We start from the raw sequence: 22191 nt of genomic DNA on the forward strand, positions 1-22191 counted from the left end.
GCCCCAGTAAGCCGCCACCTTCTAACAGGCTGATTGTGTTTCTTCCTGGATCCACATTGTAGCCACGGAGCTCAAAGTTCCAAAAAGCAGTGGACCACATCACTCACCTATTAATCTACTGCTGCAACAACAACAACAACAACAAAATGTTCTGCAGGAAGGTTTGGCAGAGACTCGGTCCGGGGGTCCTAAGGTTCTTCACGCCAACATTTAGCAAAGGTCAGTTTAAAAATTGTTAAATGTTGGGTTTGCTGTGTGTTGTGTGTTTACATTGATTCACACATGAAAACGTCTTATTGTCTGCTGTCGTATACTTAAATTGATATATTTACACCCATTACATACATACATACACCCATTATAAAACTGGAATATAATATACAACTGCTGACTCATTTGTAAGAGTTTAACATTTGCTGGGTTTTTTTGTTTCTTGTCATAGGAACATTACTATGGCAATAATTTAGCCCAAAGGGTGGTATTTGGGCCATTTAAGGGAAAGTGTTTTTTGTTTTGTTATTTTTATCGACTCTTGTCATATTGTAAAAATAAAATATTTTTTTCATTAAAATTAGATAATATGCTAATTTGATTCATCATCTATATCAAAAAGCTATAATGTTTTGTTTAAATAGCCCTGCATGTACAGTATGTGATGGATTTATTCATCACATATTAAGGAAATTCAATTGTTGTAAATTTGGAAACAATACAATGAGTAAAACTAATGAATAATAGTAGTCGCCCCAAGAAGATGACACTATATAGATAGGTATCTATAGTTATACAGAGTGTGGAGAAATGAGCTGCATTCCTGCTTGCTAAATAACAACCTGTTCCTCCATAGTGTCATATAGTATATCCATCCATTTTCAACCGCTTGTCCCAATATGTCATTCATATATTGGTTTGCATTGAATTGTTTTGTGTGTCTTTTATGCACAACCTTACATGAGTTAAAGTAATCCTTAATTTCTTTTGATTAATAGAAAAACTATTACAAACCCGATCATACATATCTTCTTTATGCAACCTTCACTAGAAATGGTGTTTGTTGCCGTGCTATATAATCATTTGAGTAAGTTTAAAGTGAACATTTTTCACCATCACAAATCCAAGTTCTCGCTGTGCAAGTGAGTTTTGGGTCTTGTATATTCAGGATGCGTCTTTTCTTTTCACGCATCCTTGCCTGCATCATCATTTTCTCTGGGCTCTGGGCATGTGGAATTCAGGCTAAGGGGAAAAACTGCTTCCACTGCTTTTTTCCCCCCACTGTCAATTTCCTGAATCGAGTCCCGACTCTTGGCAGGAGTGAATATCTAGCTTTGTTTTATTAATTTGAATAAGAAACACATGAATGCTCCTCCCAAAGTTGGTACATAAAAGGGACAGACAGGCTGTTACTCATTTTGTAGTCTCAAAAGCAATACCACTCAGTGCACTTATGTAAGTATACTTAGTGAGTGCGCACATTTTGATGCACTGTAGTTGTGTACGTTGACCTATTTTCTTCTCTTATTTACTGGTGCAGTGCAACCACTTGTTGCAGAATGATTTCATAACATTTGTGACTGCACGTCACTAACACTTAATAGAATAGAATAGAATAGAATAGAATAGAATATAAAGTACTTTATTGATCCCTGGGGGAAATTCAGCAAAGTGCACTAACTAAAACACAGCCTGGGTGTAGTTGGTAGTCTCTTCTGATACAACATGTGAGGAGAACACATGGTCACACAACAAGATCATCCACACGTGTATCTTCCGCCTTAGGTGCCATCTTGGCATGCACATCCGTTTTAACAGGCTTGAACAAGTGAGATTAACTGATTACTTTGTATAAATAACTCGTACTTGGCCTTGTCCATGCAAGGTGCTGCACTCGCTGTCACAATATTGGACCTCACTGCCTCATCAGGACACAGCCATTAAAATGTGTTTTGCAGGGGACACACGTGCACGCTCGCAACATAGCCGAATCACAGAAGGAGTGTAATGCTACCTTACCAACAAAAATAGCTCTCAATTATTTTTTGTCACACATGCACAAGGGGGCACACATTTGTTTACACCCCCATGAATTGAATTACTATTACAAACCCAATCATACAAAACCCAAAACCAGTAAAATTGGCACATTATGTAAATCGTAAATAAAAACCATTATTTTCAAATCCTTTTCAACCTATAATCAATTGAATAGACTGCAAAGACAAGATACTTAACGTTCGAACTGGAAAACTAACTGTTTTTTGTTTTTTTTGGAAATATTGGGTCATTTGGAATTTGGTGCCTGCAACATGTTTCAAAAAAGCTGGCACAAGTGGCAAAAATGACTGAGAAAGTTGAGAAATGCTCAGGTGAACAGGCTAATTGGGAACAGGTGGGTGCCATGATTGGGTATAAAAGCAGCTTCCATGAAATGCTCAGTCATTCACAAACAAGGATGGGACGAGGGTCACTGCTTTGTCAACAAATGCGTGAGCAAATTGTCCAACAGTTTAAGAACAAACTTTCTCAACAAACCATTGCAAGGAATTTAGGGATTTCACTATCTACGGTCCGTAATATCATCAAAAGGTTCAGAGAATCTGGAGAAATGATGGCACGTAAGCGGCAAAGCCTTGACCTTCGATCCCTCAGATGGTCCTGCATCAAAAACCAACATCAGTGTGAAAAGGATATCACCACATGGGTTCAGGAACACTTCAGAAAACCACTTTCAGTAACTACAGTTGGTAGCTACATCTGTAAGAGCAAGTTAAAACCCTATTATGCAAAGCGAAAGCCATATATCAACAACACCCAGAAACGCTGCCGGCTTCACTGGGCCAGAGCTCATCTAAGATGGACTGATGCAAAGAACACTTGTCAGTGTTCTGTGGTCTGACAAGTCCACATTTCAAATTGTTTTTGGAAATTGGACGTCGTTTCCTCCGGACCAAAGAGGAAAAAAAAACATCCTAATTGTTCTAGGCACAAAGTTCAAAAGCCAGCATCTGTGATGGTATGGGGGTGTATTAGAGCCCAAGGCTTGGGTAACTTACACATCTGTGAAGGCACCAATAATGCTGAAAGGTACATACAGGTTTTGGAGCAACATATGTTGCCATCCAAGCAACGTTATCATGGATGCCCCTGCTTATTTCAGCAAGACAATGGCAAGCTACATGTTATAATGCAGTCCTTTGAGACATTTGTGATTTGGGGCTATATAAATAAACATTGATTGATTGATTGATTGATAACAGCGTGGTTTCAAAGTAAAAAAGTGCGGGTACTAGACTGGCCTGCCTGTAGACCCAGGACTGTTGAACAACTTAAGCTGTACATCTATCAAGAATTGCAAAGAATTCCACATGAAAAGTTTCAAAAATTTGTCTCCTCAGTTCCCAAACGTTTACTGAGTGTTGTTTGAACGAAAGGCCATGTAACACAGTGGTAAAAATGCCCCTGTGTCAACTTTTTTGAAATGTGTTGCTGCCATTAAACTCTAAGTTAATGATTATTTGCAAAAAAAAATGTTTTTCAGTTCAAACATTAAATATGTTGTCTTTGCAGTCTATTCAATTGAATATTAAATGAAAAATATTTGCAAATCATTGTATTCTGTTTTTATTTACCATTTACACAATGTGGTGGTGTGGTTAGGGTCATGTTCATCATGACGTAGTCAAATCATTTGCATGATATAGTATATGATTTTATTTAAACAGTCTAACAAATGTGTGAATATATTTAAAAACAAATCTGTGCTATAAATCAATATTAACATATAGCTTTTTATATTGTGTTCTATTTTCAATTGTTGCCGCCTAATGTACAGTATGCTTTGTTGAGAATTTTTAAATTGTCTAGAGACTTTTAGTGACTTTCTCTATTAAAAAAACAAACAAATCTCGCATCTTTTTCTGGTGTTATTATAGACTGTACTCGTGTTTAGAGACTCTGTCTCCCGCCCTCGATGTGCGTGACAAACTGCAGGCTGCAGCGAGTATGATGACGTTGTGGCAAATGCAAGAAACAGAACGTTGTCTCGTCAAGGTCTTTATTGTAGACTGCCAACATGAGAATAGCAACAACACAACACAACATGCACTTTTTATGTGTTCTCCCAAAACGCAAACCATACCCCTTCTCTGAGTGTGAGCATGGTCCTAGTGCCCGCCACACAGCCCCCCTCCCCCGAACACCCAGACAGCAAGTTATGGGGAATACATAACAGGAGGCCTCACTCGCCTGCCGCAACGGGTAAAATGTCCATCCCGAAGGGCCCTGTGGAGGCGAAGGACATTCAACCCTAATAGATTTCGGAGGGCGACCTCGGCGGGGGACTTGGCCCGGCAGGACTTCATCACCTGCGACACAATTCGCCGGTTTAATCCTGTCCAAAGAAACACATTCCCTACGCCCGCTCATATCCAGCACAAAAACCTTAGGACCGCGTCCTAGAACCCTAAATGGGCCATCGTAAGGGGGTTTGAGGGGCAAACAGTGGGCATCGTGACGGACAAAAACAAAACGGGCATTTTTAAGCTCTGATGGCACAAATGATTTTGGGAAACAGTGGTGGACCGGGCCAGGAGCAAAGGACTCCCTCGGCCAAAAGGAAACGATCGCGGGGCACCACCCTCAGGTAAAAATTCACCCGGAATGCGGAGTGGTTGACCAAACACCAATTCAGCGGGGGCCGGAGCGAGATCCTCTTTAGGGGCCGAGCGCAACCTGAGCATAACCCAAGGTCCCAAGGTAAACCCAATTGCTATCCACGAGCGCCGCACGCAGAGCTTAAGCGACCGGTGAAAACGTTCACATAAGCCGTTAGCTTGGGGATGGTAGGCTGTCGTACGGTGCACCTGCACACCCAATGACTGCGCCAACGCTGACCAAAGCTCTGACACGAACTGGGGTCCCCTGTCCGAGGTGATATCGGATGGCGTGCCAAAACGCGCAACCCAGGCCGACAGAAACGCACAGGCAACGTCCACAGAGGCAGTGGAGGAAAGAGGAACCGCTTCTGGCCATCTGGTAGTACGATCAGCCATCGTTAGCAAGTGTGTATAACCCTGCGACGGCGGGAGGGGGCCAACTAAGTCCACATGCACGTGGTCAAACCCCCTGACCGGAATCGTAAATGGTTCAAGGCCCGCTTTAGTGTGCCGATGGACCTTGGAGCGCTGACATGCCACGCTTGCGGCTGCCCACTGCCTAACATCCTTCCTAAAGCCAGCCCAAACAAACTTGGCACCAACCAACTTGACGGAAGCCCGAACGCCAGGGTGCGACAGGGAGTGTATTGCGTCAAAAACCCGGCGGCGCCAGTCTACCGGGACGACAGGCCGAGGGCGGCCAGTGGACACATCACAAAGGAGGGCGGGACTGCCATCCTGCACCACCACCTCCTTGAGCACAAGCGCTGTACCCTCAGCTTTGAGTGCGCAGATGCTGGGGTCGTCGGGCTGGTCAGCGGCCATTCCCGAAAAATCTAAACCGAGCTGCACGGGGCACACGAGTACGCGCGGGAGACAGTCAGCCACAGGGTTGGCCTTACCGGCCACATGCTGAATGTCCGTCGTGAACTCAGAGATGGACGACAAGTGACGCTGTTGACGGGCTGACTAAGGCTCTGTGACCTTTGACATGGCAAACGTCAGGGGTTTGTGGTCAACAAAAGCCGTGAAGGATCGACCCTCCAACAGAAATTGAAAATGGCGTGTTGCAAGATACATTGCTAACAATTCATGGTCAAATACACTGTACTTACGATTGTTATCCCGCAGTTTACGACTGAAGAACGCAAGGGGCTGCCACACATTCGCCACCCACTGCTCAACTACAGCACCCATGGCGACATCAGACGCATCCGTCGTCAAAGCCATAGGTGCCATTGAAACAGGGTGGGCGAGAAGAATAGCCCCTGCGAGCGCGGATTTAGCCCTCTGAAAAGCTTGGACCCGCTGAGGAGTCCATTCGAGGGAATCGCTAGCCTTTTTGTTACGTAGGGCACCATAAAGAGGCTGCAGGGGGTGGGCAGCGCGCGGGAGGAACCGATTATAAAAATTAATCATGCCCAAAAATTCCTGTAGAGCTTTGACGGTGGAGGGACGAGGAAAATCCGCCACCGCCTGCACCTTCGAAGGCAAAGGAATCGCACCCTGCGACGAAATACGGTGACCTAAAAAAATCAATCTCCGACAGCCCAAACTGACATTTAGAAGGATTTACGATCAGGCCGTGCTCGTCAAGCCGTTTGAACACCTGTGCTAGATGTGACTGGTGCTCCGCAGCTGAAGGACTCGCCACCAAAATGTCGTCAAGATAAACAAATACAAAATTGAGCCCGTGCAACACTGAGTCCATTAATCTTTGAAAGGTCTGTGCTGCCCCCTTCATGCTAAAAGGCATATGCAGGAACTCAAAAAGCCCAAACGGGGTTATAACTGCGGTCTTGGGCACGTCCTCGGCGGGCACCGGAACCTGGTGATAACCGCGAATGAGGTCTACCTTCAAAAAATGGCGGCACCAGCCAGGCGCGCCGAAAAGTCCTGGATGTGCAGGATAGGGTAGCGGTCGTGCGTCGTGATGTTGTTAAGGCGCCAAAAATCCCCACAAGGGCGCCAGGAACCGTCTGTCTTAGGCACCATGTGCAAGGGCGAAGACCACGGGCTATTAGAACGCCTAACGATGCCTAAACGCTCCATAATAGCGAAATCCTCTTTAGCAATGGTCGATTTAGCCGCTTCAAGACGGTGAGCGCGCGCAAAAACTGGCGGGCCTACCGTGGGAAAAAAATGTTCAACGCCGTGTTTAGTGTCCGCGGTGGAGAAAGCGGGAGTGGTTAACGACGGGAAATCCGCCCACAAACGCTGAAAAACGTCACCAGATACCGAGTAATTAGCGTGTGTTAACGGTCCAAGTCCCCCTGCCTTACATGTAAAAATTGAAAAAGACACAGCATCAATCAATCGGCGGTTAGCAATATCAACAAGCAGTCCATTAGCACACAGAAAATCCGCGACAATAATGGGGACCGCGATTGCGGCGATGATAAAATTCCACTGGAAATTCTGTCCATTGAAGCATAGAGTCACCAACCTGGAGCCGAAAGTGTTGATTGATGAGCCGTTGGCGGCACTCAGCAGCGGCCTTGTCCGCGTCCGTGGCAGGTAGCAGGCTGACTTGCGAACCGGAGTCCACCAGGAAACGTCTCCTTGACGACGAGTCAGCGATGAAAAGCCGCTTGCCTGTTTCGCCGGTGCCCACAGCCACTACTGAACGCCGGCGTTGGAGTTTCCCGGGGCTGTGAAGGAGCAAGGAGGGACACACCGTCGGGCTTTGGCGCCAAAACGTCGATGGACGAAGCACTGGCCTGTTTCGCGCCTTTTCCGGGTAGTGACTCCCGCCACTACCGCTGGGTCGGCGCCCTCCGTCGTCTGCAGCGGGAGCGCTTCTACGCTCTGCACGGCAAACCGTCTGGAAGCCACAAGCACCCGGTCAGCTTCTTCAGCCACTCCCCGGTAATCGCGGGAGGTCAAAGAAGTGGAGTTAGCTAGCGCTGCACGGGCTGCAGGTGGAAGCCCCCGCAAGAAAAGGTGCGGGAAAATTAACCCGCCTTCTTCGGATCCCAGCAGCGACAGCATACTGTCCATCAAATCCACGGCCGTGCCATCCCCCAAACCCGGCAGGGAAAGAAGTCCATCCGCCCTCTAAGCGTCAGTCAGAGTGAATCTTCGAAGCAGGAGATTCTTGAGGGCGGGGTACTTGCCGCTCTGTGGAGGGTTTCGCAACAGCTGCATAGCGCGGCGAGTAGTCTCCTTGTCGAGGGCTGTCACCACCAGGTGATACCGGGAGTCGTCGCTGTCGATTCCCCACATGTTGAAAAGTGACTCGATGTGCTGGAACCATGATGCTGGGTCGCTCTGCCAGAACTCTGGAAGTTTGCATTTTGCTGGAGTCGCAGGTTGCTGGAGCTGGGGCGACCTGACCGATGAAGACACCTCTTTTGCGTGAAACGTAGTCGGGTTCACCAATGTGGCAAATGCAAGAAACAGAACGTTGTCTCTTCAAGGTCTTTATTGTAGACTGCCAACATGAGAATAGCAACAACACAACACAACATGCACTTTTTATGTGTTCTCCCAAAACGCAAACCACACCCCTCTTCTGAGTGTGAGCATGGTCCTAGTGCCCGCCACAACGTCACACTAGCTTTGCGCTGCTGCTCCTGTCGGACTTTCTTTCCGTAAAAGCCGCCATTGTCCTCTTAACATTTGCACATTTTTTAAATGGCTGTCATCAAAATTCTGAAATTCCGCCCACATCGCAGACACGCTGTCTCCACCGCATCGCCTACGTCATCACAACATCCCGCTGTTCCAGTGGTCAAATTAAGTCTTTCGTTGGCGGAAAAATGTTGGTGAATTACTAGTCAATATTGTGAAAATAATAGGTTATATATCCATTCATTCTGTTGATGTTTTATCTTTGTGTGGTTTTAAATTGTTGTTCATTATTCCCATGATTGCGAATAAACGGTCCATGTCTGAAAGGGGATTGGCGGAGAAAGAGGAAGTGTTGTTGTGTGTCCGGGAGTGCAGTACGCAGACAAAAGTGTGTGCGCGGGAGGAATAAGTGTTGGAATTTGGCCAGTTCTTAGCAAAAGATTGGCAATATACTTTAAAGACGGCGTCAGACTTTGTGTGGCTTCTTCTGGAAACTACAGCATGTTATATTACTTTTATTAGTTTTCATGTAAAAATCCTTTTTTTTAAGGTGTGGCGGCTTTAATTGTGCTGAATCAGCCACATTAAGGGGATATTTGCATATTTCTATATGTGTTTGTGCCAAGCAGGCACTTAGGTTAAACAAAGAGCTTATTCTACTTGAGGATATCACATATTTTTATTACATATCTTCATTAAATTCCTTATTTATGCTCAAATAATATACAGTACAGTGATACCTCAATTTGGTTCTGTGACAGACCTCTTAACTCAAAACACTTGTATCTCAAACAGAGTCCCATTCTAATTAATTTAAATGGTGTTTGCCCCCCTAACATACCACCATTGCAACATGTACTATAACATGCATTCTGAAAAGAAAAACACATTTTTAGATATTAAATATTGTATAAAAACAATACAATAGAATGAAGTATGAACTACGAAAGTCATTTTATTAAGTAATATACCGTATTTCCCTGACTAAAAGGCACACTTAAAATCATTTTTTTCCCTCAAAACTCGACATTGCGCCTTATTAACCGGTGCGGCTAATGTACGGAATAATTCTGGTTTTGCTTACCGACCTCGAAGCAATTTTATTTGGTACATGGTGTAATGATAAGTGTGACCATTAGATGGCAGTCACACCTAATAGATACATGTAGATTGCAACATGAGGGCATCCATCCATCCATTTTCTACCGCTTATTCCCTTTTGGGATCGCGGGGGGCGCTGGCGCCTATCTCAGCTACAATCGGGCGGAAGGCAGGGTACACCCTGGACAAGTCGCTACCTCACCGCAGGGCAACAAGAGGGCAGTCACACACAAAAGATACGTTGTAGACTACAATATGACTCAAGTAAACAACACCAACATCTTAAATGTTCCATTGAAAATATAGAACATTACACACGGCATTCAAAAATCTATCAAAATGTTTTAGTACGACTTTGGTAAGCTATGAAGCCGCATCGCTTGATGGATTGTACTGTGCTTCAACATACGAGTATTATTATGGTGTGTGTATAAGGTAAGACATAGCATCTGGTGTTTTGTTTTTGCAATATTATGCAAAAACAACTTTTCTTACTTTCTGGTACCTGCTGATCTGTATTTGGGATCTGCATAAATCCTGAAAAAATTGGGCCTTTGTAGTCCGTGCCGACGCCGTGTTCGATAAGCTTTTTCTATTTCTCTACCTTCTTGTCATGGGACATTCACCCTCTGCTTTTGCCATTTCCAACATAAAGTAGTGTAAAGTTCTTACTTGTATCCGTCAGTAAACTCACCATGAGAGCGCTAAAACATACACAACAAAGAAGACGGGGAGAAGACGCTGTTGAAGGTGAGCCATGTAAATAAGACCACCCACAAAACGGCGCATCCTGAAGCGACTGTTAGAAAGCGACTTGAAGATGATCTGTCAAACATCATCCATGCAACATTTTGAACAAATGACCACCATCACATGTTATGTAGAACACAAGGAAGTGTTTTACATTTAGAAAAAAAAATCATAATAATAATATGACTCCTTTAATGCGCCTTATAATCCGATGGGCCTTATATACGAGAGAAGATCGACAATAGACTATTCATCGGCAGTGCGCCTTATAATCCGGTGCGCCGTATGGTACGGAAAATACGGTAATAATGTTAAGTTTAAGTACAAATGATTGTCATACACACACTCTGTGTGCCAAAATTATTCTCTGCATTTGACCCATCAGCCTTGATCACCCCTTGGGAGGTGAGGGGAGCAGTGAGCAGTAGCGGTGGCCGCGCTCGGAAATAATTTTTGGTAATTTAATTGGATCAATTCCAACCCTTGATGCTGAGTGTCAAGCAGGGAGGTAATGGGTCCCATTTTTATAGTCTTTGGTATGACTTGGCCAGTACAGTGTGTACCTTGGAGAATTGACTTCTACAGTATAGCCTTCCAGCTATGTCTCCGTCAAACACACCATCAGCTCATTTTCAATATTTTTAGGGATAAATGTCCACTGTTTAGATATAATTTAACACTGTGTTAAACTCATTCTGCTTCAGTATGGTGCAGACTACAGTGATAGAGTGAAGCACTGTGAATACGTTCTGGATGCACTGTACACTCTGTGATGTTTTTAATCATTTATTTATTTAATTCAATGAATATCATCCTCTTCTGCTTGTCAGAACTTTGCTTTACACTCACTTTCTTCCTTCCCATGGTTGGAAACCCAAGTTATGTCCATCGCGATCCATAAGTTAATGTTAGTCATAAGACTGTATAATGTATTTCCCTTTTTGATTGCACCTAAATGTATAAAAGACTGTATTTATATTATTCATATGTGAATAATGCTGTATAATAGACTGTATTTATATTATTCACATGTAAAAATACCTAAATGTTTATTGTCTATTGTGAGCGAACTGTGGTGCTGAATTTCCCAGAGGGATCAATAAAGTACTTTCTATTCTATTCGATTCTATTATATTCTATTCTAGTGAGTAAAACCAGATGTTTTTTTCTCATCTCAAAATACTTTTAAGTTGAGGTACAACTGTTTATCTAATATTGTGTTCATATTTTCATGATATCCAATACATGATAAATATGAATAAAGATGCTGTGGTGGAAAGGCCCAAAGCTTGAACTGCAAACAAAGTGGTTTTAGTACAAAATGTTTATTTACCCATATTTAAAAGTACAGGTTGGATTGAATTGCAGACAGCATCCTTCGAATGATCCAGAATCAAGCAGAATCATGCAAATCATATCAAATATTGGTCCACTGGCTTTTTACATGTATATGTTTTCCTCATGTGTCAAGGTTTTGTCGTTTTGCAACTGCTGGCTCCAAAACAACTGTGGATCCCTTAGTCATAACAAACAGTCATAACATTTCTTAGAATGGTCAGAGCGAACACAAACTTTCCCCCATGTATGCTCCTTTTGGTTCTGAATAGGAAAAAAAAGAAAAGAGCAGACCTCTTAAAGCCTTTTGACGGATTTTCTTTTTGGACTAAAACAGACACAAAATATGGTATAAAAGTCAGAAATTCTAATGCTAATACTGAAAGTCCCTCTGGCTTTCACGGCTCCCTGAGGAGACCCACCGCACTGTTTGAGAAGCACTGACTTACAAGTCGTTACTGCACACGTTTCAAGAACTTGTTGCAGGCGGCTGAGTATGCATTAGATTAGCTCAAAACTAAATTACCGGTACCAATTTGGTAGCATGTTTCAGTGTTCGTCCCTGGTTATGTGTCCATGAAGTACACAACAGTCCATTTAGGAAAAAACTCTCAATCTCAGATCGAGTGGATCAAAGACACCTGTCTTCCATTTAAACCTCTCAACCAAGTACATTGTAGACATATACAAGACTAGCATGGACTACAAGACCATCATAAATTGAAAAAAAAACCCACAATGACAATCAATTGCCATAGTGTTGTAGGTCCATGCAGAATTTTACCTAGTGTGTTGGGATGATTGTGAGACAGATACAACTTCAAGGTAGTGTACTTTGGACCACAGTCACCAACAAAAACATGAACATTGTGTGGACTTTATTTCAGTCAATGCGTGTTTACTTGCTGGCAGAAACTTTTGTGTATGAGAGCTCCAGATGGGATTAAAGTGCTTGTATTCCTGGCCTCCTCTGCATGCACCAATGGCAATCCTCTAAACACGAACACGTCTTCAGAAGCTACAGGAAGTCAAACACTGCCGTAACAATAGCCTATTAAGTAGCTTTTAACGTCTTGTCAGTGTTAGTAAGTCACCATCTCTTGGAGGACGACTGTTTGTGATAGCATCACACTCTTGAGAATGTTGTTCTTATGATACAAATCAGGGATCAGTGAGTTATTTGTGTGGTCTGCCGGATATTTAATGTAGGGGATGGTTTGGTGTTTAGTTCTTCTCTGCTCCAGTTGAGCAGGGTCACATTGTGTAACAGGATTTAGGAATGCACTGGCGATCACGTTTTGTGTTTGGATTGGACTCTAGATGCAGAGACTGAGCCAGCCTGCGAGAACATGAATGTCCATTTCTCTTTTTTTTTTTTTAGTTTGTCCTTTATTTTTGTTGAAATTCTGTGCTTTCCAATTGTTCAACTTGATATGTGGAAAACAATAGGAAAATATGGGAATGGATAAAATACCCAGCAGGCTAAATAACATGCTGCTGGGACAGAACAAGCAGGCAAAAGCATAGAGGAACAATTGAAGGAGATGACATCTGTAAATAACATGGAAGCTTTGTGTGGCCCTAAACAAGATGTTGTTTGTGGCCCCATTTGGATCATAAATACAAAACACAAATCCAGTGAAGTTGGCACGTTGTGTAAATGGTAAATTAAAACAGAATACAATAATTTGCGAATCCTTTTCAACTTATATTCAATTGATTAGACTGCAAAGACAAGATATTTAATGCTCGAACTGAGAAACATATTTTTATTTTTTTTAGCAAACAATCATTAACTTAGAATTTAAAGGCAGCAACACATTGCAAAAAAGTAGGCACAGGGGCATTTTTACCACTGTGTTACATTTTGAAGCTTTTCAGGTGGAATTCTTTCCCATTCTTGCTTGATGTACAGTTTAAGTTGTTCAACAGTCCTGGGTCTCCATTGTGGTACTTTAAGCTTCATATTGTGCCACACATTTTCAATGGGAGACAGGTCTGGACTACAGGCAGGCTAGTCTAGTACCCACACTCTTTTACAAGAAGCCACGCTGTTGCAACACGTGCAGAATGTGGCCTGGCATTATCTTATTGAAATACGCAGGGGCGTCCTTGATGGCAGCATATGTTGCTCCAAAACCTGTATGTACCTTTCAGCATTAATGGTACCTTCACATATGTGTAAGTTACCCATGCCTTGAGCACTAATACACCCACATATCACCACAGATGCTGGTTTTTGAACTTTGCGTCTATAGCAATGCGAATGGTCCTTTTTCCTCTTTGTTCCAGAGGACAGGATGTCCACAGTCAGAGCACAGAACACTTTTCCACTTTGCATTAGTCCATCTTAGATGAGCTCGAGCCCAGTGAAGCCGGTGGTGTTTCTGGGTGTTGTTGATAAATGGCTTTCGCTTTGCATAGTTTAGTTTTAACTTGCACTTACAGATGTAGCGACCAACTATAGTTACTGACAGTGGTTTTCTGAAGTGTTCCTGAGCCCACGGGGTGACATCCTTTATACACTGATTTCGCTTTTTGATGCAGTACCACATGAGGGATAGATGGTCACAGGCTTAGCCGCTTACGTGCAGGGATTTCTCCAGATTCTAGGAACCTTTTGATGATAATACGGACTGTAGATGGTGAAATCCCTAAATTCCTTGCAATAGCTCGTTGAGAAATGTTGTTCTTAACCTGTTTGACAATTTGCTTAGGCATTTGTTGACAAAGTGGTGAGCCTTGCCCCATCCTTGTTGTGAATGACTGAGCATTTAATAGAAGCTGCTTTTATACCCAATCATGGCACCCACCTTTTCCCTATTAGCCTGTTCAACTGTGGGACGTTCCAAATAAGTGTTTGATGAGCATTCCTCAACTTGTTCAGTCATTTTTGCCACTTGTGGCAGCTTTTTCAAACATGTTGCAAGCATCAAAATTCCAAATGAGCTAATATTTGCCAAAAAATAATGTTTTCCAGTTATAACATTAAGTATCTTGTCTTTGCAGTCTATTCAATTGAATATAAGTTGAAAAGGGTTTACAAATCTTTGGATCTTTGGATTTACACAACGTGCCAACTTCTTTTGCCAACAACTTTTTGGGTTTTGTATAACTCATTGATATCTTTAGATTTCCACCTTGACTTTAAATCATACAACCTGTCATTATCCACTTAAATGTGACTATAAATAGAAGTTTCTATTTACTTCAAAGTGATTAGAGATTAGCTGATTCATGTAGGATTATCCACAGCAAATAATAATAATCATATTAATACATCATTATTATATTTTAATATTTTTAATGCATCTACTGGGAGTTAAACCTCTCCCTGTCCTTAAAAACAAGTGATGCCTCGGTTTTCTTACTTTTTTCCCTCGGTTTGTAACTTGAACACACCATGTTTGCGGTATGAGATACAAAAATGAAAATTAAATATAACTGTCTAATGCTGTAACAAATTGTTTATTATATATATTTTTACCTTTCTTCTATGACCTCATTGTGGTTCCCAAATGTTGGCGCTGCGTGTGAATGACGTCATGACATACGTGTTGCGTGCCGGGTTTGTCGCTACAAGGAGGAATGGACCATTTTTTATTTTTGCAAGAAGAAATACACATTCCTCATTTAATTCAAGCAACCCTATTGTTGAACTTTGACAAAAACATTTATTTATCTAAACTTCTATTATCTTTGTATTTTATACCTGACAGAATTAAATAATAAAAACATTTTTTTTAAATTCCCGTAGTGGTTGTGGCCATAAACAGGGGTGCAGGGGTGGGCCCTGCATGGGAGGTAGGAGTGAAAAAAGGTTGATACAGTGGCAGTAGAAACAAACAAAGTAGACAGCTCACTTTCTTAGGAATGTAGAGGAACTATTCTGTGTCTTCCTGCTCCAGCCGCAGGTGTGCCTCCATGGTAGTAATGCCATGCCATCTGGGGATGAGACGGGGCACAAAAAGGAAACACAGAAGAAAGAGTCTTATCATCATCTGTCTTTTCTTCAGCTCCAGTACGACATATGGCCTTAGGAGTTCCTGGGGGCTCCACCAACATGACTTATTTTGTTCTGTGTGGAGGAGGCCTGACTGCTGCAGTTGTCTATGTAAGTATGTCAGTAAGTCTATGTGTATGTGTATATATATATATATATATACAGTACAGGCAAAAAGTTTGGACACAATTTCTCATTCAATGCATTTTCTTTATTTTAATGACTATTTACATTGTAGAAAACTGAAAGAATCAAAACTATGAATGAACACATGTGGAGTTATGCGCTTAACGAAATAAGGTGAAATAATTGAAAATATGTTTTATGTTGTAGTTTCTTCAAAATAGCCACCGAGATTTGCACACTCTTGGCATTCTCTCGATGAGCTTTAAGCACACCTGTGAAGTGAAAACCATTTCAGGTGACTACCTCTTGAAGCTCATCGAGAGAATGCAAAGAGTGTGCATAATTGTTATTTTTTTTTTTTTTACAGCTGCAACATAACTACATCAGCATATATGATATATAAACATACACTACCCATATTTAAGATTTAAATAAAACAACAATTAGCAGTGATGTGCGATTCCACCTATTTTCGTCTGATCTGATAATGAGTAAAATTCAGGCTGGTATAAGCAATACTGATACCTTGTTAAGTTAAAGTTCAAGTAACCATGCGTGTCCCACACACTAGGTGTGGCAAAATTATTCTCTGCATTTGACCCATCACCCTTGATCACCCCCTTGGAAATGAGGGGAGCAGTGAGCAGCAGCGGTGGCGGCACCCAGGAATCATTTATGGTGATTTAACCCCCAATTCAAACCCTTGATGCTGAATGTCAAGCAGGGAGGTAATGGGTCCCATTTTTATAGTCTTTGGTATGACTCGGCCGGGGTTTGAACTCATGACCTGTGCAAATATAACTAACGTGTGCGCTACATTTTTTTAAATTGTGTATTTGCGAATTCTATCTAACAAACAACCGTCAAAATTAAAAAACATTTCGGAATATACATAATGAGAAAAAGCTCAAGTATTTAAAGTAATAATCATATACTTAGTCACCTATACCACAATGTTTTATGTATATATATATATATATATATATATATATATATATATATATATATATATGTATATATACATACATATATATGTATGTATATATACGTATATATATATGTGTATATATATATATATATATATGTATATATATATATATATATATATATGTATATATATATATATATATATATTTATATATATATATATATATATATATATATGTATATATATATATGTATATATATATATATATATATATATATATACATATATATATATATATATATATATATATATATATGTGTGTAGGTGTGGGAAAAATCACAAGACTACTTCATCTCTACAGAACTGTTTCATGAGGGGTTCCCTCAATCATCAGGAGATTTGGCCCCACTATATATATATAGTGGGGCCAAATATATACTATATACTATATATATATATATATATATATATATATAGTGGGGCAAAAAAGTATTTAGTCAGCCGCCGATTGTGCAAGTTCTCCCACTTAAAATGATGACAGAGGTCTGTAATTTTCATCATAGGTACACTTCAACTGTGAGAGACAGAATGTGAAAAAAAAATTCAGGAATTCCCATTGTAGGAATTTTAAAGAATTTATTTGTAAATTATGGCGGAAAATAAGTATTTGGTCAACCATCCAAAGCTCTCACTGAGGGAAGGAGGTTTTGTCTCAAAATCTCACGATACATGGCCCCATTCATTCTTTCCTTAACACTGATCAATCGTCCTGTCCCCTTCGCAGAAAAACAGCCCCAAAGCATAATGTTTACACCCCCGTGCTTCACAGTAGGTATGGTGTTCTTGGGATGCAACTCAGTATTCTTCTTCCTCCAAACACGACGAGTTGAGTGTATACCAAAATGGATACATGGATGATACAGCAGAGGATTGGGAGAAGAATAATATACATATATATATATATATATATATATATATATATATATATATATATATATATATATATATATATATATATATATATATATATTATATATACCAGGAACCGGTATGTTTTAGAGGCAGTATTATACCGAATATTGTTCATTAGTATCGCGTTACTATACCGTATACCCTACATCCCTAGTCATACATTTTGAGCATACAGTACAGTTTGTTTGTGTGTCTGCTGTTGCTTTTAAAGTAACAATAGAATGGAAAACAAGTGGCCTCTATATTGAAGCTATTATCATACATATCTGATGTATGACACCAAAAAACTTACCAAGTTTGCGAGTAAATCGATATGATCAAAGTAGTATTGATTTCAAGAGAGATTCCTGAGCTATTTTGAGAAATAATGAGCAAGCCGGTACGTGGTCTGTGACGCAGCGTTAGGAACTGCAGATCCCTTCCCCACCAACAACTGTGGCGATCGCTAGGCATGGTGGTTAAGGTTCTTCTTCCAGGATGCAGTTCAGGCTCGGACACAGCGTAAAGGTAAGAAAAGTTGGTTTATTAACTAAAAACAGACTTGGAAACAGAAACACTGGAGCTAAGTAGAAAAGACAAACCGAAAGCGCTAGCATGGAAGCTAGGGAACTAAACACAGGAATAGCGTGGAAGCGAACAAGTACAAAACAAGATTACCAAAGTCGGGAGATAGCGTCGTCACTGTTGTGGGAAACAAGGCTAGGATCAGAGAACGAGTCACCGAAAATGCAGGCTTAAATAAGGGTGGTAATCAACAAGTAGGTGAGAGTCCGGAAACAAGGAACAGGTGAAACAATTATGCAACTATGGCGACAGAAACAAATCAGGAAGTGTACAAACAAACTCAGAAATCTAAACGACAAACAATCCATGCAGCGGATCGCAACAAACAACACTGCTAATCATGGAGCTTTTGTGAGTCAACAACGATGACTTTGGAACAAATAATGTTCCAAAACGTTCTATTTGTTAACCTAAGGTTGACCTACAAGTTTTAGAAACTGTGTGCTAAACAGATCCAGCTTTAGCGAATCATGAGGCTGCAGCCCTTTGAGACACTTGTGATTAAGAGCTATATAAATAAACTTTGATTGAATGATGTGCAATAAATGGTAAAATGTGTTATAATTGTATAGCGCTCTTCTACCATAAAGGTACTCAAAGCGCTTTGACACTATTTCCCCATTCACCCATTCACACACACATGCACACACTGATGGCGGGTGCTGCCATGCAAGGCCCTAACCACGACCCATCAGGAGCAATGGTGAAGTGTCTTGCTCAAGGACACTACGGACGTGACTAAGTTGGTAGAAGGTTGGGATTGAACTACGAACCATAGTTGCCAACCCTCCCGGATTTTCCGGGAGACTCCGGAAATTCAGCGCCTCTCCCGAAAATCTCCCGGAAGAAGTTTTCTCCCGAAATTCAGCCGGAGCTGGAGGCCACGCCCCCTCCAGCTCCATGCGGACCTCAGTGGGGAGAGCTTGTTTTCACGTCTGTTTTCCTACTATATAAACAGTTTGCCTGCCCAATCATGTTACAACATCTACAGATTTTAATAAAAAACTGCACACACAAGGGGACGAAGCAGAAGAACGAGGAAGTTACAGCCAGGGCGATGCCGTCTGTAATAGAGTGATCTATGTTGTCTGTTGCCATCTCCTGCTGAATGTTGGCTATAGCGTTCTGGGTTTGCTTTTTGATTGGCCAACGATTTACGTGGTGTTGCACACCTGACGGCAAGTGAGGCAGTCTGTTCTGAAGCCCACAGTAAAGAAACGTAACTTCATCACCTCGCCTGGTTATTGAATACAGTTAGTAGAACAACTGTGTTTTTATTACTGTGTATTTGATAGGTGCCGTCTGAAATTCAATTATTTCTTTTATTTATATATATATATATATAATAAAATAAATATGTATAGCTAGAATTCACTGAAAGTCAAGTATTTCATACATTAGATAGTACCTTATTTATTCCGTCAGGAGAGTTCCTTGTAAATATATACATATGTATATATATATTTATACATATATATGAAATACTCGAGTTAGTGAATTGCAGATGTAAATATACTCCTCCCCTCTTAACCACGCCCCACACCCCCCATCCCCCACCTCCCGAAATCGGAGGTCTCAAGTTTGCCAAATATGCTAAGAACCCTCAGGTTGCTGGCACGGCTAGTCTCCCTACGCCGTCCCTAAACAATGAATACAAACTATAAACGTAAGAAAACGATAGCTTACTGTACGATGTCTGCTCTTACTTCGATGACAACTGATGGGATGTCCATATCTTCCCATTTACACCAAGAATAAATATTGATCCACAGGAAGGGTTAGAAGAAAAAATTGCTGTCTGCAGATAATGTCTTCGGTTGTCGTGTCTTTCTCTCCATATCAGAGTATGAATTAAATGTCACAGATGAACAACTTCTAAATCCTCCTATGGGTCACGTGACCTAGAGGCGCATTTGGGAAATTGTGGGTTTCACGCAATGGTTTAGAGCCCCATTAGGCTCCTGTTTATTTACCTGAATCCATGCAGATTTGGGAGTATTTTGAGAGGTTTAGAGGCAAATGTATAAGGGATCATGAACATTTTGTTTAAAAATGGGATGGAGTAGATTTAAACACTCTTAGGAAAATAATTTTTTAACGATGTCAACAATTTATCATCACCAAGACGTTACCCCTCGCCACAACTTTACTTCATTTGACACTCACGGTATTTAGAGATAAAAAGATTGGAGACGCATCATGTCTTTACATTTGGATTGGTCCACAAATTAAACATTAACCCAAGTTTGTTTGCAGTTTATTTCCTGTTACAAATATTAGTCTGTCATCTACAATTCATGTCTGCAGTTGTTTTTATGCTGAAAAGTTCACATTTTGTTTCATTCTTTCGCTATAGATGTTCCTATTGTTCAGCATGAATCTTTGCTAGCGATACCAATATTCAGTATATGATGTTGAGCCTACGAGAATTTATTCATCTAGTGTATCAATACTATGAAGGATATTTTCTTGATGCTAACAAATATCATCAGACGCTATAATGTGGTTATCAGTGTCAAATAAAGCACTTTTCTGTCCAACAAGAACAACTAAGTTTTTAGTTTCTGTTATGAAAGTAAACAACAAAAATAGAGTGGATCGGACCAAACAATCACAATATTCATTACTAAAACTTAACAGGACGTTAGTTTATTTGCACAACCAGGTCGTTGTAAGTATATTACACAAACTAATACCATCTATTGTCCTTTTCTTACGTTTAGTTCTGCTCTCAAACACTACTAATATAGTAGAGAATAAACTCGATTCCATCACAGACAATTTCTCAGACAAACATTTACAAATATTTACTAATAGCACATCGCTTTCTATTTTTTGCATATTTCCAATATGACTGATTGCAGAAGCGTTCCCATCGTCACTTCATCACACCCCCAAATCTACGGAAATTGCCGAAGACATTTGGAGCGTAATATTAAAAATGGCTGTCTGAAATTGTGGCATTTTGTGATGTTTAGACAGTATTTTCACATAGTTGGCAGGTTGAATATACAATTGGATATAGTTTAATGCAGAGGTGCCAAACTCATTTTAGATCGGGAGCCACATGGAGAAAAATGTACTCCCAAGTGGGCCGAACTAGTAAAATCACGGCACGATAGCTTAAAAATAAAGACAACTTCAGATTGTTTTCTTTTTTTAAAAATAGTACAAGCACATTCTGAAAATGTACAAATCATAATGTTGTTGGTTTTTTTTTACACGTACATGTTGCGGTTAATAGTATTCTGTCTTTGTCGTTATTTATACTTTCTGAATTAATTATGTGATAATGTTCATGAGTCAACTCATTAATGTTAATTTTCAATCCATTATGATAAAAAATGATATTAAAATCAAATTACAATATGTAATTTATGTAGTTTGCTCATTTTCCTCTACTGGTGCACTAACATAATGTGTTTTTTTTTTTTTACTTATGTAACATAAGATACAAAGAATTGATATTGTCACATCTAGTGGACACATTTACAACAGCAGTTTCTTTCATTCAAAAATTTTGCCTCATTTTTATACCTAGCAAACTCATCCCACTGGCGGGATAAAATCTGGTTTAATGGAAACATGAAACAAAATAAAACATATACAGTGAACATGTATTTTTCCATTCTACTGCTACTTTAAGCATTTCAATCAAAATGTATTGTGTGCCAGGAGGCAAAATATAAATGTGCTTTCAATCTGCTGTCTATTTGTCAGGCCTACAAGACTGTCAATGGCGATATTGAGCGGTATGAGGACAGATTCGCCAACATGGCCTCCACAGCAAAAGGTCAGCACACACACACACACTCTTGTAGGTCTGTTGATTGTGGCGACTTCATAACAAACTACAAGGATAAGTACACTAAGTGTACTTACTCAAGGAATATATAAACATTCCCAGTTTTCATGAGCTGAACTCAACAATCTAAAACTTTTTCCGTATACTGTATTTTCCGGACCATAAGATTTTACACTACTTTATATTAGAAATGACAACAATGGAGGATGAATGTCCCATAACAAGAAGATAGAGAAAAAGAAGAAGCTTATCGACAAAGGTGTCGGCACGGACTACAAAGTTTTCAGGACTTATGCAGATCCTAAATACAGATCAGCAGGTAGCATAACATAAGAAGAATTGCTTTTGCATAATATTGCAAAACAAAACGCCAAATAATAGG

At 40.6% G+C, this 22191-nt stretch overlaps 1 protein-coding gene across 3 annotated transcripts in view; it reads left to right on the top strand.

Moving 5' to 3' along the window:
• The window catches only part of mgarpb (mitochondria localized glutamic acid rich protein b), a 40224-nt gene continuing 18033 nt past the window's right edge, over positions 1 to 22191 (top strand). Inside the window, exons 1-3 of one of the 3 annotated variants that reach the window (XM_061880821.1) lie at positions 1 to 219; positions 15428 to 15525; positions 21725 to 21797. In XM_061880821.1, coding sequence (XP_061736805.1) covers positions 147 to 219; positions 15428 to 15525; positions 21725 to 21797 — 244 coding nt within the window. In that variant the 5' untranslated portion in view covers positions 1 to 146. Of the gene's footprint in view, positions 220 to 15257; positions 15326 to 15427; positions 15526 to 21724; positions 21798 to 22191 lie in introns of those variants that run through there. The other 2 variants (XM_061880820.1, XM_061880822.1) reach the window with 2 other exon arrangements.

This window comes from Nerophis ophidion, linkage group LG20 (genome assembly GCF_033978795.1).
Source record: "Nerophis ophidion isolate RoL-2023_Sa linkage group LG20, RoL_Noph_v1.0, whole genome shotgun sequence".
In the NCBI taxonomy this organism is placed as follows: Eukaryota; Metazoa; Chordata; class Actinopteri; order Syngnathiformes; family Syngnathidae; genus Nerophis; species Nerophis ophidion.